The sequence below is a fragment of the Syngnathoides biaculeatus genome, chromosome 17 (genome assembly GCF_019802595.1).
Source record: "Syngnathoides biaculeatus isolate LvHL_M chromosome 17, ASM1980259v1, whole genome shotgun sequence".
Classification (NCBI taxonomy): domain Eukaryota; kingdom Metazoa; phylum Chordata; class Actinopteri; order Syngnathiformes; family Syngnathidae; genus Syngnathoides; species Syngnathoides biaculeatus.
Window position 1 is genome coordinate 3488410 of NC_084656.1, and position 19652 is coordinate 3508061.

The 19652-nt window shown below is 41.9% G+C and overlaps 1 protein-coding gene across 4 annotated transcripts in view; it reads left to right on the forward strand.

Moving 5' to 3' along the window:
- The window catches only part of dqx1 (DEAQ box RNA-dependent ATPase 1), a 34538-nt gene extending 15102 nt beyond the window's left edge, over positions 1-19436 (forward strand). For all 4 annotated transcript variants that reach the window (XM_061800891.1, XM_061800892.1, XM_061800893.1 and 1 more), the window contains 8 exons: positions 172-471; positions 798-897; positions 1013-1171; positions 6460-6651; positions 6768-6893; positions 7114-7304; positions 16317-16507; positions 17337-19436. In XM_061800891.1, the coding sequence (XP_061656875.1) occupies positions 172-471; positions 798-897; positions 1013-1171; positions 6460-6651; positions 6768-6893; positions 7114-7304; positions 16317-16507; positions 17337-17523 (1446 nt within the window). In that variant the 3' untranslated portion in view covers positions 17524-19436. The remainder of the gene's footprint in view (positions 1-171; positions 472-797; positions 898-1012; positions 1172-6459; positions 6652-6767; positions 6894-7113; positions 7305-16316; positions 16508-17336) is intronic.
- Positions 19437-19652: the final 216 nt, after the last annotated feature.

Genomic DNA, 19652 nt, shown 5'->3' on the forward strand with positions numbered 1-19652 from the left:
TTCATAATATTGTCATATTTAAAGAGAACCAAACTTCTATGTATCATAACTTCCCATTCCTGTCGGTCACCATTACACTATCACCTTAGTGGTTTTGCTTTCCAGTTAGTCGGGAATGGATGTTGAAAAGAACAGCCTAATGTTCTGTTTCTTCCATGTTTTTCTGTGTAGGAAATACAGGAGTGTGCTGCAAGGCTAGAGGTAGAGCATGTAGCTCTCAGTACTCAACTTGGCTCATTCAAGATCCTCCCCCTCCACACTGGACTGGGTGGGCTGACTCAACGAGTATACACCACTGAAGTGTCTACTCACAGGGAGAATAATAGTTCAGAGACAAAGGACAGCACAATGCTGGATGCTGAATATCCAGGCATCCAGAGGAAAGTGATCCTCACTAATAGCCTGGCAGAAGCTTCTTTTTCCCTACCAGGCATTCGCTATGTTATAGACACAGGCTTTCAACTTAAAACTGTAAGTTTGTGGTTAATGCAGACAGATGACAATACATCACTGAGCTCTTGAGCACATGCACTTTTGTTATTTAAAAACTGCCCTCACTAATCAGAAAAAAAACAGGGGCGATTTGTCAACATTTCTGTCTTAAAAATGACAAAACAGATGTGTACTGATCTTCCTCCAAGATACAATATGGATTTAAACAATTGAGACCCAAGTCAATGTGTAGTCTGTAGAACTTCTATACAGTAATCACTATTAAACAAACGTCTTGTGGCAATATTTTATCCATTTCGATTTTTGCAAATAATGCCAAATTTGTCTTTTTTTTTACCCCTTAGGTCTACAATCCTCAGATAAGAGCAAACTCACAGATCCTGAAGACAATCAGCAAAACACAGGCGGACATGCGAGCTCAAAGAGTTAATAGCAACCTTCCTGGTAGGTCAAAGGTTACAGCTCCACAGTATATTTCCATTCATTGTAAAAAATATGATTTGACTAATGAAAATACGTTAATGTTGGAATTAAAATAAAAAGTTTTGTTTCCTTGTAGGGCTGTGTTTGCGTCTGTATCCACAGTCTCTGTATGATGATGGTATGGTGGAAGCACATTGTCCTGGGGTATTGGAGGAAAATCTTAGCCACTTAGTCTTGTTACTCAAGAGACTGGACATTGCCGACATGGGTCAATGCAAATTCCTAGACAGACCAGGTACTGTTTCATGTTTAACCAAAATTCTGATCTGAACCTTGTGTTCCATGGAAACCTGATGTGAGAAAAATACTTTCATTCTAAAATATTTATGAATGAGTTTTTATAATCAGGCCTGTCATAATACATACAAGATCGATATATCATTCCATAAATAAAATCGAGTCATTGTTGTGGTGACGCATGCTCAGTGCAAGATGAGCGGCTTGACTGCAGTATTCACTTCAATGTCTATAGGGAAAAACAAAAGTGAGCGGCGAGCGTGTCATCCATGCACAAAGTTGCGCAATTATGTGTCCCTCGACATCCAAGTGGTCGCCATATTAGTTGCGTCCTCTGTCCTTGACGTCATCGTCACTTCTGCCATCGAAAACGCGCAGTACCTGCTACTATGGAAGCCGAACAACAGAGATATTCGGATTTTTCCGACGCCCTTCTGACACCGAAGCTCTTTTCGAAAAGGACAACACCACACAACCGAGAGAAGTTACCTGGGCAATATTACACTATTGTTTCGAGCCCTCAAGGATATATTAGACTATTGTTTAGAGTCATATTCAGATGATATCCGATCACGGCCAAACCGCATCCCATCCGATCCATTTCTGCGACGGAGATGAGCCATCGCGGCTCATCGCAGCCGGCCGGTGTGGCTTATGACAGAGCTGACCGGTGCTGCTTTAGGTGGGTGCTCACAGTCGAGCCGGGGCGCTTTATGCGCGCACGCGACTGAGTAACGCATTCTCGGCTGGGTTCTTCAGAGCCGCCCCGTCGCAAAGGCCGACGCGCAGCCTTCGCAGAAGCTGTGACCGCCGAACGTGGCGCCTCAGCCGGTGTGGCTGAGTTTCGGCGTCCGTGGTGGCATATAAGGAGGAGGTGGAGCCAAGCTATGCTGCTTTTAGGGGTATGTTCAAAGTCGCCGCAGTACGCGATGAACATTATCGAGACATTGTTGGCTGGGCAACGCGCACATCGACACATTTCATACTCTTTTGTTACGTTATGAGAAAGACCGATTACGTGGTCCCCCCAAACAATTTTTTTTTTTTTTTGAGCTGTATACACACCTACCTGTTACTTGGAACCCACGACTCTCTCGTTCTCTGCACCCGTGCAATCCATTTTTCACAACGAACAGGGTCTCTTTCAAACTTATGATGGGTAGCTCCATTCTCCCGAGTGTTTAAGCAATGTCCAGCAATGCAATGAGCCGACATTTTGGCTAACACGAAGGAATAACGAGCTACCTTCCTGGAGGTAAAACTAATGGAAACAAATGAATCCACGAGGGGGCGCGGCTTTCCTTTACGTCACTTCCTGCATCTTCTCGAAAACAAATTCCTGAGAGGATTTTCATGGCGGGAGTTACAAAAAGCTGTATACGTCAAAATCATGTTTTGTGGTGAAAAAACACATGGGACCATATTGGGTGTGGGTTTTTCATTAATAATATACCAAAAATCATCCGTTTGACGACACTTGACCTTTAAGGGAAAGTTAACCGTTTGTTCCATTTTCTAATCAGCAAGCTAGGAGCTAACCAGCTCACATGACTGTAGTGAGGTCATTTAAAATGTCAGCAGTCGCTCAGAGTTGTGTGCTGTAGTCCCCACTTAACTTGCATATAGGCACGTTATAGTGGGGGGAGAGGGAGTATTTAGTCAGCCAACTATTGTTTAAGTTCTCCCACTTAAAAAGATGAACTTTCATCATAGGTGTACTTCCTCTATGACGGACAAAATGAGGGAAAAAAAACACAAAATCGCTGTCTGATTTTTAAACAATTTATTAGCAAGTTATGATGGAAAATAAGTATTTGTTCACCTGCAAACCACCAAGATTTCTGGTTCTCACAGACATGTAACTTCAGAGGCTTTGTTTTTCTCCAAAATTTCAGTCACACACCAAACTCCACTATGGCCAGGACCAAACCTCTGTCAAAGGACAGCAGAAACAAGATTGCAGATCTGTACCAGAGTTCAGGAGGCATCAGATGCCCCGGCCACCGCATCTGGCTCCTCTCAATGTGGAGGAGCAGTGGCTCTGCTCTGAGCCCCTCCTGGATGACCAAGCTTCTCACCCTATCTAAAGGAGAGCCCGGACACCCTGCAGAGGAAACTCATTTCGTCCGGTTGTATCTGGGATCTTGTTCTTTTGGTCATGACCCACAGCTCGTGATCATAGATGAGGGTAGTAACACAGATCGACCGGTAAATTGAGAGCTTCGCCTTTCAACTTTGGTCCTTCTTTACCACAATAAAAAATCCGTACCACTCCAGAGGCTGCACCGATCTGCCTGCCCATCTCCTGTTCCATTCTTCCCTCACTTGTGAACAAGACCCAATATAGTTGAACTCCTACATTTGGGGCAGAATCACATCCCTGATCTGGAGAGGCCACACCACCCTCTTCCAACTGAGGACCATGGTCTCAGATTTGGAGGTGGTGATTCTCATGCCAGCCTGAGCACACTCTTCTGCAAACCACTCCAGTGAGGGTTGGTTAAGGCTTGATCAAGCCAACAAAAAACGTCATCTGCTAAAAGCGGAGACGTATTGCTAAGACCACCTAACCAGACCCCCTGTAGGCCTTGGCTGCACAAAGAAATTCTGTCAATAAAAACAGAATCATTGACAAAGGGCAGCCTTGGCCCAGTCCAACTCTTACTTCCAACTTACTTCATGCAATTCGGTCCAAACTCTGACACCGGTCATACAGGGACCGAACAACCCATATCAGGGGGTTCAGTACACTATACTACTGAAGCACACCCCACAGGATTCCCTGAGGGACACGGTCAAACACCTTCTCCAAGTCCACAAAACACATGTAGGTTGGTTGGGCGGACTTCTACGCACCCTTGAGGACTCTGCTGAAGATGTAAGCCTGGTCCACTGTACAACGGCGAGGACGAAAACCACACTGCTCTTTCTGAATCTGTGATTTGACTTCCTGACAGACCATACTAGGGACCCTGAGGAGTGTGATCCCCCTGTAGTTGGAAAATACCCAAACCCTTCTTAAAACGGTAGAACACCACCCCAGTCTGTCAATCCAGAGGCACTGTCCCCGATGTCCAAGCGATGTTGCAGAGGTGTGTCAACCAGGGCAGCCCCACAACATCTAGATCCTTTAGGAACTCTGGACGAATCTCATTCAGCCTCGGGGCCTTGCCACCGAGCAGCTTTTTAAAGCATCTTTGTGACCTCAACCCTGGCAATAGGAGCCCAGAATTTGCTTCCTCATGGAAAGGCGTGTCGGTGGAATTGAGGTCTTCGAAGTATTCTCATCACCAACTCATAATGTCCCGAGTTGGTTCGGGTTAGTGTTGATATACTGCACTGTTTCCCCCTTCTGAGATGCCGAATGGTGGGACAGAATATCCTTGAAGACAGTCTGAAAGTTTCTTCATAGCCTCACTGAACTCCTTGCATGGTGGAGTTTTTACTTCATTGACCATCAAAGCTGCATTCCGGTTGGCCAGCCGGTACCCATCAGCTGTCCCAGGAGTCCCACAGGCCAAAAATGCCCGATAGGACTCCTTCTTCAGCTTGACGGCATCCCTCACTGTTGGTGTCCACAAATGGGTTCAGGGATTGTCACCACGACAGGCACAGGCTACAGTTCGCTCAGCAACGGAGGCGCGGAACATGGTCCACTCAGACTCAAATCCCCCCCAATCCCTGGAACATGATCAAAATCATTTCAGAGTTGGAACTCCTTTTGACAGGGCATTCTGCCAGATGTTCCCAGCAGACCCTCACAATACATTTGGGCCTGCTATCTTGGACCGGATTTTTCCCCACCATCGGAGCCAACTCAACACCAGGTTGTGATCAGTTTACAGCTCCACCCCTCTCTTCACCCGAGTGTCCAAGACATGCGGTCACAAGTCTGATGACACAACTGCTAAATGGATTATCAAACTGTGTCTTGGTGCCAAGTGCACGTGTGAACAGGTCTCACTGTCATTGCCCATGTGAGCATTGAAGTCCCCTGCAGGAGGGCACTCCAGCACTCCGAAGAACTACAAAAAATGGTGTGCATTCTGAACTGTTTGGTTCATAGGCACAAACAACACTCAGGACCCGTCGCCCCACCCGAAGGTGAAGGAAAGCTGCCCTCTTGTTCATCGTGGTACAAGTACAAGTGCCGAGCCAGGGGGCAATAACTATACCGAAACCTGCTTGGCACCTCTCACTGTGTCCTGGTCCCATTGTAGAAAATTACTCACCTAGCACAAACTTACACCATTTACAGTGACAATTTTTTTCACCCGACACATCTGGGCACACACACACATCAAGGGGTTCCTGGGGGACGAGTATGGGGTCAGGAGGGTGCAGGTGTCGGGCCGGGCTTCAATAGTTTACAAGGTCCGGGTGCCCTACCCCTCTGGCTTGCCTGTTCAACTTTGTTCTGTTCGACTGATTCTCAGTAAATATCCATTATGAAGCAAAGCTGTTTTATCTATATGGCATATTTCATACACAATGTAACTCAATGTGCCTTAAATTGCTTTTTCCCAGTTAATGATTCTTTCCTCATAGGTGTACACGCTGCCATTTGTCAGCCTTCAGTGTTAAACATGATGTGTTATTTTGGTAATTTTATTTGAGTGAAAAAACTCATTTGGTCTGAAACCTAAGATGGACCTCCAGGCTGATTTTGGCTGAAACATTTCCATCCATCCATTTTCTGAGCTACTTATCCTCACGAAGGCCATGGGAGTGCTGGAGCCTATCCCAGTGGTCATCGGGCAGGAGGTGGGATGCACCCTGAACTGGTTGCCAGCCAATCACAGGGCACATGGAGACGGACAACAGCCACACTCACAATCACACTTGGGGGCAATTTGGAGTGTCCGATTAATGTTGCATGTTTTGGGGATGTGGGAGGAAACCAGAGTGCCCGGAGAAAACCTACACAGGCATGGGGAGAACATGCAAACAGGAGGGGCCAGGATTTGAACCCCGGTCCTTAGAACTATGAGGTCAACGCTCTATCGCTGCCCCATCGTTCCGCCCTGAAACATTTCAACAGCCCAAATCTTGGTCCATCAATTAATACTTGATTTTTAAAACATCTTTACATCATAATTTGTTGTATTGCCAATTATTATGGGTGTATACTTTGTGTGCATGGAACATTAACAGTATGGACTTTAAGTGTTAACAAAGGGAATGTACTATTTCATAAGACAGCAAAGAAATTACTTTATTTTCATTTTCATTCACTAAAATCTTTGTGGTCTCATATCTTTCTCTATTTCTTTCACTCTCTTTCAGCACCAGAGGCTTTAATGCAAGCCTTGGAGGATTTGGACTACCTAGCAGCACTGGATGATGACGGTAACCTGTCAGAAGTGGGCATCATAATGTCTGAACTGCCGCTGGAGCCAAATTTGGCTAAAGCCCTCATTGCAGCCTGCGAGTATGACTGTGTTGATGAGCTTCTCACAATAGCTGCCATGTTGACAGGTATAGAACAAAAGGTCAAGTAAAAACTAACAACGATCTTTAAAATGATCCAATTTAAAGACAATACAAATGAGCTACTTTTTCGAGTAAACGGTTTGATCTTTGTCCTCTGTCAGCTCCTTCCTGCTTTTTGAGGCCAGAACCTGTCAGAGAGGAGACTGCTGTGACTAAGTGGCGACCTCTAATGCACAATGAAGGGGATCACATGTCTCTCATTAACATATACAACGGCTACATGGAACGTAAGTTCTCACTAAGTCTGTCAGAGTAAATAGGAAAGAGTTTGTTGCTGACGGATTGTGGAATGTGATTTAATTTTGTCACCAATTTTGGAACCAGAAAAAAATTCTGAGGTAGTAGTTTACAGTAGTGTAGTGTTAGCGACCTTCAAGTTAGTCAGCAAATGAATTAATGACTTGTACCTTGGTGTGAGTTTGACTTATTGTCCTTTGCTAATTGCAGATAATCAGGATGAAGCATGGTGCACGACACACTTTCTGAACCATGTGGCATTGCGTCTGGCTGTAGTGATCAGGGCCGAACTGCTGGAGGTCATGCAGCGAATTGAACTTCCAGTGTCACACCCTGCTTTTGGATGCCAAGACAATTGCACAAATATCAAAAGGGCTCTCATCTCAGGCCTCTTCCTCAAAGTAAGCTCCCAATTGATTTGTTGTAACATTTCCTGCCTACTATTGTGAGAATCTTGTGAAAACGTTTGACCCAAGTCAAACGGTTTAAAGGCACTATCAGCAAATGCCAATGACCTGTATGTAAACTTCTGACTGAAGAAAGTTGTGTGGGGGAAAAAAATCCTTCTCTCATTATTCTGGTACTTAACATATAGAAATAATTTTGGTTATCCTAATTCTCCTAAAATAGACAAAACAAAAGTTTAAGTCTTAGTTCATGTCGAATGGTGAAAATAAAAGCGTACATATGCGTCTTTTTATATAGTGTATGGATATGTAGTGTTGCCACAGTTACACTGAAAAGGTAACTTAGTTACTTTACTGATTACTTGATCTTAAAAGTCATTTAATTGATCAATTACTTGATTTCATTAGTAACCGTTAGGAAAAAGTAACTTTTTTTTATTTCAGCAGCTGTCAAGTGGCAGGAATAGCACTTATCGACTACAAAAAAAAAGCATGAGTTTAACTGTGCCCGTTCTTTGGGAATGTATGGCACATAAGTTGCAGAATGTCATCATCAACGTGAAAACATTGCATATAGTTGAAACCACATGAAAAGAGCAACTGAAAGAAGACTTGACGTGCTGAATAACCACCAAAATACAAACAAGCACAGCATTCTCAGTTCACTTCTTAAACGACTCTTAATTGATAGATGCTGTCGGCAGACAGACAGACAGACAGACAGATGGTAGCAACCCTGGTGATTGCGTCTGGGTCCATGAAGGCAACTGTGCGCATAGTGTATAACAAATCTTAGTATTGTCCTCTTTAGAGAAAGTTGAAGTAGAGACTGCCTTTACAGTTTAAGTGTTATAATCCCTCATCACTGTCCATTGTGTTTGTGCAGCTAGATGCTTGGGCACACGTGAATTGACTGTGCAGAAAACATCACGTGACATCATTGTCCCAGACTGCTCTGTTTTTAAAGTGCCACTGACACCTAAAACATAAAATTTAGTATGTTCTTAACCCCAAAAAAATCAGCCGAATGGACTCATCCGTTTGTTCACAGCACATCAGAATGCTGCCGTATATTGATTTTTTTTTTTTTTTTTTTTTTCCCCCAACTCCTGCCATGAAAAGTCTCTCGAGGGCTTTGTGTTGAAGAAGAACCAGGAAGTGAGGTTTTTTGCAGAAGCCTACGGTGGCGGGGTTGTGTGTTTATACCTATTGTACCGGCGAGAAATTAGCTGTTTTTTCTGTGTGTTAGCCAAAATGCCGGTTCATTGTATTCCTGGATTTTGCTTGAACACTCGGAAGGATGGAGTCATCATTAAAAATGGATTGTACAGGTGCAAAGGACAACAGCTTTGTGTGTTCCAAATGACACATAGTGTGTATAGAGCAATTGAGAAAAATAATAACTGGGGGGGGGACTAATTTGTCTCACAGTTTATAGCATATGTTACGTGTGAATTTACAATAAATCCCCTTGGCCAAACCGGCTAAATATAACATAGCACTTTATTGGTTTTAAGACAATTTAATCACACACAATACAATCCAACACAAAACAATAACAAAATAGAAGTACAGAGACAGTTTAGCAGCATGTAACATGCGCTAACTAGCCAAACGACGTATAGTCATCATAGTCGATCTTCCAAATAGGTGAATGTTATTTCCAGCGAATGTTCCAGGAAGGCAGTGTGCTGTCTCTATACTTGTTCAAAAGCAGCAGCATTAATAAAAAAAAGCTCTGTCGACAGCCATCTTCATCTTTATAGGAATACAAATCCCCGTCCGAAAATATAATCCTTCTCTCAGAACGTCTCAAAAGATCCGCGTCATGATAACTTAATAAAGTCAGGGGTTCTCAATGTGCTGCCGCCGTTTCACCCGATGCAGAGGTTGGTCGGGCCGGGAAGATGGCTGGACTGTGGTGTCGCACCACTGGCGGGGAGGAAAAAGGTCCTCTCCCCCCCACTGACCGGTGTCTGGGCACCCATGACGTAATTACTTCGCCTGGCACGGGTCCTCCCAAGTACGGTACAAACACAAGACTTGTAAAAGAGTTAGGAAATCGAACAATTATTGACCAGTCGTTTTGAATATTCATCTGGTTCCTTGTTTGTCTGTCTGGAAGTCTGTTAGTTAGAAGTGATCCGCATATCATCTAAATATGGCTGTAAACGATATTGTAAATTGGCCCCGGTTGCTTCACTCGCTTCTGAGATGTTCTCTTCCTCAAAAAGACCTTCAGTCTCAGAAGGCGTATCAGGAAAATCAGAAAATCGCTCTCGTTCATCTGCCATTGCTTTCAGCACAGTGTGTTTTCAAGGCCGGGGGCTCTTGCAACGTTGCGCTTTAATAAAAAGCTCCCAGCTCACTTTTTCCGACTCGTATTATCATCAATATTATATGTACTTTTGATAACAATACCTATTTTAAAATGTATACTTTGGTGTCAGTGGAACTTTAAATATTTCACCTTTTGTTTTTATATTTTAGTTCCGGTGTTACTGGAGGTAGCAGAAATTAAGAGGTTCTCGCTTGTAGTGAACATGTTGGATTGGATTAGAAATGAGCTCATTAGAGGAACAGCCAAAGCTGGATGTTTGGAGACAAGGATAGAGAGAGCAGACTAAGATGGTTTGGACATGTTCAGAGGTGAGAGAGTGAGTATATTGGTAGAAGGGTGCTGAGGATGGAACTGCCAGGCAACAGAGCAAGAGGAAGACCAAAGAAAAGGTTGATGGATGTTATGAGGGAGGACATGAGGACATTGGGTGTTAGAGAAAAAGATGCACCAGATAGGCTTAAATAGAAAAATATGACATGCTGTGGTGACTCCTAACAGGACAAGCTGAAAGGAAAAGAAGAAGAAGTAAAGGGACAACCCGAAAGGAAAAGAAGAAGTTATAGTATTTTGTGCATTTTCGTTATGGATAGTTAAGAATGTAGTATTTTTCGTATGTTTTATTAGTATTTACTAAAACAAAGGCTGAAAATTGGGCTACACTTATGATATGCACCATGACTGAATCAAGAGTCTTGGTTATTGACTTGCCTCATCTTCCCAAGCACTGTAGTTTGTAAATGATAAATACCGGTTCCCTAAGCATGAATGACATATTAGTATTTGTCACGACCCATCGGAACAAAGGTAGGATCCGAATGCAGGATTCGTCAGATGCAAGGTAGTTCGGGGAAAAATGTTTATTATTAAATGGTCGGGGATGGGGCAGGCAGTCAGGTGCAGCAGCGGTAGTTGGGACGTCGGGCGAAGAGAGCAGGTGAGCGGGCAGGCAGGAGTCGGTACACGGGAGATCAATCAAGGCAGCCAGAAGTCTCAAAGGAGTCAGGGTTATGGGGTCGGTCGGAGAACAGGCGAAGGTCGGTACACCCGGGTTGACGATCAGGGATACAAGAGTGCTGGAACGGGACATGAACCTCAACGATCTGGCGGCCACCAGTCGTCATCGGGGTCCTATATATACACACGGGATAATCAGCCCGCATGAGGCGCAGGTGTGTGCCTCCCAATCAGCGCGAGCGCGGGCACCTGTACAGCCCGGGCTGGAGCGGCAGGATCATGACAGTATTCTATAGCATACAAAATTTTGGATCTTGTAAACTCAGTCGCTATTGTCAGATAAATTAAAGTAACTTTAATCTGCCAACTTTAATTGAAAAAGTAACATTTTACATTACTTATGACTTCATTGGACCAGATTTTTTGAGTAATGCTTTACTTTGTAATGCGTTACTGACATCACTGCCATTATGTTAAATTTATTCATACTCTTATCACATCCTGTAATTCACCATATTTGGGGATTTGGAGTACATACTGTAATTGTCTTGTGGTAAAATAAACACTTCACCAATCATAAAACATTGTTTGAACTGTTTAAAAAAATGGAAAGTTTCATTTAAATACATGACAAAGAATAGAATGTGCATTATGGTAGAACTGCACGTTACTGTATGTTTAAGGGTTTAAAAGGTCCCAAGATCCCCTACCCCGGATTGTAACTGCTATCGCTGTGTCTGCTCCCCTGTGGAAACAGATGACCACGGGGATGCTTGGTTGATTTCACATGGATGCTAAATAAATTATCAGCCAGTCCAAATGAGCTCATCAAGGCAGAGACTAGGAATCCGGACTCCTCACCCAGACATTAGATAAATTTGGAGGTACCCCAGAAACCTCAACTCTGAGGCATGCCAAGATAAAAGTTCAAAGGGTCATTTGTTCCTTTTATCTGTGACAATACATGTGACACGAGCAGCACTAACAGGCAGTGGAGAGAAACCATAACTCTGGGGAAGTAATCACAATCTGCACTGATTATGAATGATGTATGATATTTCAAGAACTTTGCATGAGATCTCGCAGTTACCATTACAACAGCATCACTAGTGATTGTATTTCTGGAAATTTGAACATCACATCTGTTTGTCAACTCAACCGGAGGAGACGTTTCACTCCACTCAACACTATTGCCTTATTGCAAATATTGGGGTTCTCAACAACCACATACAATTGAAACATTTATTACATGGATCGAAGAGGATGTGTGCGTGACAGTGCAAAGCTGCACACTGCTCTCATCTTAAATTCTTTAACTAATACTTTATTTTAACAACAAAATAATCCTAGGATGGAAAAATAACATTAAGGGGCAGTCTAGCTCTAGCTCCCCTTTTGGCTGCTAGAGGGGGTGGGAGAACCAACCCCCTTTGTTCATCTGAGCAGAAAGGCCGGCATGCTCATTTGGCCACCGTAATGAAGACTGGCTCAGCCCAGAACCCCCACCTCTCAATATGAGGTGGGGAGGACAGATCGGGCCTTTGCCCACAGCAGGGTGCCTTCTGCCAGCACCATGAACGGGTCTCTGTGTAGTTCACGTACAAGTTCTGTTGGGAAGGAATTAACCGGCGCATGTCTCCTCCGAATATCTTGTGACCAGCAACACCCAGGGTTCGTCTAGCCTGCCATGGAACTCTTTACGGTGCATGCCTCCATCTTCCTATTTGTTCCTCCACCTGCTTCCTGCTTTAACTATAGATCACAATGTCATCTGCGAACATTGCGGTCCAATTGGATTCCAGTCTAACCTCATCTGTCAGCCTATCCGTTACCACCGCAAACAGGAAGGGGCTCAGAGCTGATCCCTGATGCAGTCACACCTCCACCTTAAATTCTTCTGTTACACCTATGGCACCCCTCACCATTGTTCTGCTGCCATCATACATATCCTATACTATTCGAAAATGTTTCTCTGCCACACCAGACTTACGCATGCAATACAATATTAATATATAATAATATATATATATATATATATATATATTATATATATATATATATATATTATAATACAATAGTTCCTCTCTTCGTACTCTCTCATAGGCTTTCTCTAGATCCACAAAGACACAATGTAGTACCTTCTGACCTTCTCTGTAGTTTTCCACTAGCATCCTCAAGGCAAATAATGCATTTGTGGTACTCTTTCTTGGCATGAAACCTTAATGTTGCTTGCAGATACTTCTGTCCTGACTCTAGCCTCCACTACTCTTTCCCATGCTTTATTGTGCGGCTCATCAACTTTATTCCTCTATACTTCGCATAGCTCTGCAAGTCGCCTTTGTTCTTAAAAATGGTAACCAGCACACTTTTCTTCCATTCTTCAAGCATATTCTTCCCCACTAGTATTTTGTTGAATAAGATGGTCAAAACTTCTACACCCACCTCTCCAAATTGCTTCCATGACTCCACAGGTATGTCATCAGGACCAATTGCCTTTCCATTTTTCATCCTGTTGAGTGCCTTTATAGCCCCTTACTAATCATTGCTACTTCCTGGTGCTTGACACCTGCCTCTTCTACTCTTCCTTTCCTCTCATTTTCTTCATTCATCAGGTTCTCAAAGTATTCTTTCCATCTATTTAGCACACTACTAGCACACATTTCATCTCTCTCCTTCATCACCCTTACCTGCTGCACATCCTTCCCATCTCTACCCTAATGTCTGGCCAAGCTGTTGAGAACCTTTTCTCCTTCTTTCGTGTCCAACCTGGTGAACATGTCAGGTGAAGTGTCCCACATAGTTAAGGTCAGAGAACAGAGGCAAACAATACCTTTATAAATGAGATGACAAGAGCACAATGCTGCGAAAGTGTCCGGTGCTATCCTGAATCTGATAAGCGTGTCTGTCCGTCCGTGTGTGTGATTGTGTGCGCCTGTACATGTCAGCGGGTTGTCAGAATTTAGGTGGGCAGAGGAGAGACAAGGTAAAGGGGAAAGAGTCGGTAGAGACGTCAAATTCCTGAGACTCTGATTAATAAAACCGTAATATGAATATATTAACGTTTCTCCTAATCTTCATGTCAACCAACTCCTGGGATTTTTCCGTCATACTCCCAACAGTCAAAAGCCCCAAACTCAATTCCAGGCTCTTTACTTTCCTCTTCACCTTCTGCCAAAGAACCCGCTTTCCACTTCTTCTTCGTGCTCGACCCACAGTAGCTGAATTTGGCGTCTGGTAGGTTAATGGCACCAGTGGCAGGAAATTGTTAACCCAGGCCTAATCCAGTATGGAATTCTTTTGATGAATGCTCATATTTGTTTGGCAAAGTTTTAAGATGGATGCCCTTCCTGACTCAACCCTCTGCATTTATCCAAGGTTGGGAGCAGCCTATAGTTTGGACTGACTTGTGCCACCCACAGGGTTGCATCACACAGTTCCGAACAAAAGGACTGTAAAAGTGATGGACATGGACAAGAATAGAGGAGCTTGTTCTAGCTGATAGATATTGAGGATTTAATGAGTCAGTGATGGTGTAATGGTACACACACCTAACTTTGGTGCGGGGAGCGTGGGACCAATCCCCGTTCAGTGATGGTGTCGATATCTGCCCTGCGACTGGCCGGAGACCAGTTCAGGGTCTGCCTTTTGCTCGAAGCTAGCTGGGATAGGCTCCAGTTCTCCCGTGACCCTTGGAAGGAAAAGTGGCTTGGATGATGGGTGGATGGATATTGAATATTTATTTTGATTAGATAAATCATGTAACGATGTGTGTTAGAAATGTCAGGAGGGATTGGCTGTAGACCAGCCCAAGTTGTCTCCCGCCTTTTTCTCCAAGTCAGTTAGGATCCATCCCAATTCATGCAAGACCCAAATGAAGACTGTTTTTACGCCGGATGCCCTTCCTGTCGCAACCCCTCGTGGGGAGTAGGGACCCCAGTGATATACGAACTCACGACCCCAGGTTTACCAAACCAATGCTCTAACAACTGAGCTATGGGGCCTCTATGCCTCTCTGTCATTGTGTACCAGTACTAAAGAAATTACTGCAGTACTGAGCCGTCAAAAACATATATAGTATCAGTCACTCACATTCGATGAGTGCGAACACGCTTGCGCGCCTCCGTGGTCGCAAATCTGCACAGTCGAGCACGAAAAATCACGTCCGTAAAATTTGTTACAAGTAGAAAAAATAGATATTGAAAGACGTCGCTTATATTTTGTGTCTTGTCATTAATTTACGTGTTTATTTCATAAACGTTGTTAACTAAACAAGCCTGCTCCAAAACAACCAGTGTTCACCCGCAAACAGGAAATGCAAGTTAACCGTATGGAGCATGTACAGAAGTTAGGCCGAAAGTGCATGTTCAGAGCAGCTTCACGTAATGCGAGCGCATTTACGTCGAAAGTCATCATCATAATGAGCCATGTCAAAGGAAATTCAGTTACACCAGAGGTGCTCATTGCGTCGATCGTGAGGCAGTGTGACAGCATGCCCCCCCCAAAAAGAAAAGACATTCGACTATCATCCATCTCGTCGCCTGATTGAGCTGTGGCAAATACGTCGAGCGGATGCAAATAAAGGCGTGTTCTAGCAAGCCGGCCTTCTATTTATTTATTTATTCCTATATTACATAACGATTGCCGACAGAAATGTTTGTTACAATGTATTGCTAGCTTGTTGCCACTAACGCCGATTATGTTGAACTGTACTTTCAGCATCTTCATTACACTGCGGGTATAGACCATTCATGTTTATTCCTTGACAGGCCAGTGCATTTAATTTTTCTTCAGATAGTTTGTCAGATCAAGAATTTTTATTGATGAAAAATTTTAAATACCGTTTGATATCATGTTCTACTAATATCAGTTAAAATTGGAAATTATCATTTCGCAGTTTGAAATTTTACTTTTGTATTTTAGTTATGTATTTCTTTATTTTATTTGTAATTTACAGTTATGTTATATTAATCCAGTAAGTTATTTTAAGGTCTTGAGATTCCATCCCTAATCACACCGACAACTTTATCTGAGAGCATGACTGACCACATACATTTTTCAAAAGTGAGTGACTGTGTAGTATGACATCTTTTATAAGTTCAAGTATTTTAAAAAAAATGCAGCGACACCTCCCTATAACTATATATATATATATATATATATATATATATATATATATATATATATATATATATAAATCAGGGAGTTTCTTTTTCGTCATGTAGAAGATGAAGAAATAAAATTGAGACAAAAAATGGCTATAAACTCACAGAAATATCATTTACAAATGAAAAATAAAATGAAAAATATATTTCAAAAGTTCACCACAATCCCGTCATATTCTAATTAGTATGCTAATAATTTTTTTGAATTATTTACAAATTTAATAATTGTACCTTCTTTGTCAGCAGTTGTTAAACTGCTTTTATTCAAGTTTTAGGTTTTTGCAATGGTATGTTTTCGGCTCCAGTATCGAGGTACATTATGCAGTGATATTATTGCAGTCACAATTTTGGTATCGTACCAACATTAGTATTATGTTTTAATCTAGACACGTTATCTGAGTCCAGATTTTGAATTTGAAGTGTCTTGGATTAGAAACATTTAGGAATCTCCCAAGTTTATTTATAGTATGTTGGTGTAATTCTTTTGTCATATGTGTACAGACAGCACATTTAATTTCTTTAAATGACTGGTTTGTGGTTCTTCCTCAGGTGGCTCATGATGTGGATGGTTCCGGTAACTACCTCTTGCTAACTCACCGCCACGTTGCTCACCTGGACCCCTTCTCTTCCTACTTGTGTCATCAACCCTGTCGCGCACCCCCTCCCTGGGTTCTCTACCATGAATTCACCATCTCCAGTGACAACTGCATACGCGTCATATCAGAGGTTCACCCCCAGATGTATGTCAAAGCTATAATACTCCATTCAATGCTAAGCATACTTTGTAACTCAAGGTGTTTTCTACATAATGGATTGAGTTGTTAATGTATATTCTTGTTTTGATTACATTCTTCACACTCCACGAAGGAATACATGTTTATGGTTTGATTTTCATCTGCAAAAAAATTCAAACAAGATGGAATAAAATTTGGTTAGAACTAGGGTTGGACGATTAATTGTTTTTTTTTCTAATTAAATTATTTTTTTTCTTTTTCCAATGACTTTTTCTTGAGCGCTTCAATCGTTCAATGAGGCTTCAAAAAGAAAAGGGCTAGTTTACAAAAGTACAGTTTAGTAATTTGGTTGCTATATTTAATTTTATTTCTGGTCCCGTAGTGCGCTTTTATTTTATTTTTAATCGACAAGGAAGTTTATTTGTCGGGAAGAAACACAGTATGAGCAGAATTGTTTTCTGAACCAGCTGAACCATGCAGTTTGATGGCTCATTTGACGTTAAATTGAACATTTAAAATATTGATGTATTAAGGGTCACATTTACATGCATTTTACAAGAAGCAATTCATTCCCTGTATCTGCAATTTTTTTTTTATGTAATTTAAATTTTTGTGCTGTGAAAGTTGGTGCAAATTAATGGCGGGGGAAAAAAAATTCAAAACTCATTTATTATCATAGGGAATAAAGGAAATTTAAGAAGGTGAAAAATCCCCCAAAATTAAAGTTTTTCTGAAGTTTAGTTCTAATTTCATTTTTCTAGAAGCAAAGGAGTAAAAAAAGTGAGGTGGTGGCTATTTGACGCACTTTTTCAACACCCGTCATTCTGTATCGTAGGCTTGTGGAGCTCACACCTCAATACTTCCTGGAAAACCTTCCCTCTAGTGATGGAAAGGAGCTGCTGATCAAGGTGAGGCAGAATACCAAGTCTTCCTCTTCCAAACAAGATGGAGTAACGGACGCTCGCGGCAGGACCCACAGAGACACAGAAGAGTCTGGCACAGAGCTCTGTGTTGTCCAATGAACTTACTGTATGATTTGTCTTAAATTGGACTTTTGTCATTCCTTGGGTACTGGAAAAGACTAATATATTTTAATTATGAGTAAGTTCTCTAATCATTTAGGGAAAATGTAAACCCCATGTTGTTTTCCATATTGCGCTGCACTGTACTGTACTGTTAGCTTATTGAACTCTGTCAATACAAGTTCACTGGTATTTCCATGATGGAAGTTTTTAAACACATTTAAAGAGATTATAGAGGATGTGCTGAAACCCAAACAGTATCCACAAAAAAATTTTCATTGGGGGAGTGATAGCGACCTTTTTTCCCTCAGCTTGAGGGTGGACCTGGGGTGTGGTAGTGACAATGTTTCCTGTCGGCTCGAAGAAAATCATACTGATCAAAAAGGAAGATCCTGCTGCAAAAAGGGCACCTTTTTATCCTTTGCAAAAGGACGTGTGCTTTAACACCACAGGCAGTCGATCCGTGCTCGTGCCTCAGTGATTCATTTCTTTCCGGTTATTCTTCAGACTTCAGTGTATCCAGCCACTCTGGAGAGTCTTTGGAGGGAAATTCACCTCTAAACTGTCATTTCCTTTTGGAAAAATCTCTTCACAAACAATCTGAAGTTTTTTTGATACTTTTATACAGTCTTTGGAGATCCTACTCCCTCCTGATGTTTGGCACTTTTTGGCAAAAAAATGAAAACCCTTTGTTTAAAGTAGATTCCACATGAATCAGATGAATTTACATGTACTGTTTCAAGAAATACAAATTTGTTTCATAACTTTAACGGGCTATTTTAGCATATTACAGATGCATACACATTGGCACTTTTAAAAATAGTTATCACTTTGATATAGTTTTGAGCAGTTGTTTTTAAAAGTGTGAGGTATGTGTCCCATTTTAGAAGTCCAGCAACTTGAGGGGGACAAAAACAGAATTTTAGTTGTTAACCTCATTTTACTTTTGACTTACAGAAACAGAGCACTGTTTTGACTTTGATGATGTACGTACATATTTACTTTACTGTACATTAATGTGGATGTATGATCACTCATATGAACCTCACTGAGACATGGCAGTTTTCCTTTTTTTTTTTTAAATCCCGTGCTCCTTGGAGGGAAGGGTGCCCGGCTCTCTTTTAGCGTAACAAAATCAAAGTCACTCCTGCATCTCACTGTCCCCCAACCACTCCTCTTTTGAATACGATACTCTTTTGAAACAGAGGTGGGTAATAACACGTTACCTTTACTCAAGTAACATTTTTTAGAAGGTGTACTTGTCAGAATATTTTAAACACTGTACTTTTTACTTTTGAATGTTTATGTGAAGAAGGATTGATACTTTTACACCATTAGAATGATCAACATGGCCTTCGCTACTTTTGTTTATCCATTCTTATTTTTAGACTCCATCTTCGACTTCCGCATAGGGTCCCTGTTGTGTCCAACCATCACTTACCTCATTTGACTCTAATTCAGCAATTAGACAACACAAGGCAGTCACAGGAATGCGCACGTAGCTTTTCCGAGCTAATCAGAATGACTCATTTTGGGAGGGAAAAGAAGCCCCTCGTGTACGTTTACAGACAAAAAAAAAGTTTTGTCATGCATCTCTTAAATTTTGACCACCCAAACTTGGAAATTTCAGTACACTTCTAACCTGAGAAAACACCTCAGGGAAGTTGCAGATTTGTTTGCGTTTTTTTTGGCAGTTGATGTGGCAAAATTAGCACACAAACCTTTATGAAGTCATTGATGGGAATTCAGCAAATAATATTTCTGTAGAGCCTGATGCATGTGCAGGTGTGGGTTGAATTGGTTTTTGGGCAGTGAATAATTGAAATGGTTTTTCGACTCCCATGTTTTTTTGTTTTGTTTTTTTTAAACTTGATGTTCATGCTCTGATTGAAAAAAATAAATCAGAATTTACCCAGAAAGGATTCTTTACTAAGTTTTTATTGAGTACTCTTTGACTCTTAAGAAAACATTTGTATGACTACTTTGACTACTTTTTACTTTTACTGAAGTCCTATTATTCAAAGGAAACAGTACTTGAGTACAGGTTTTGGATACTCTACACACCTCTCGTTGTAAAACTCACTGAAACTAAACCCAGCATAATTCCTGCCATCTACAGACCTCTACAG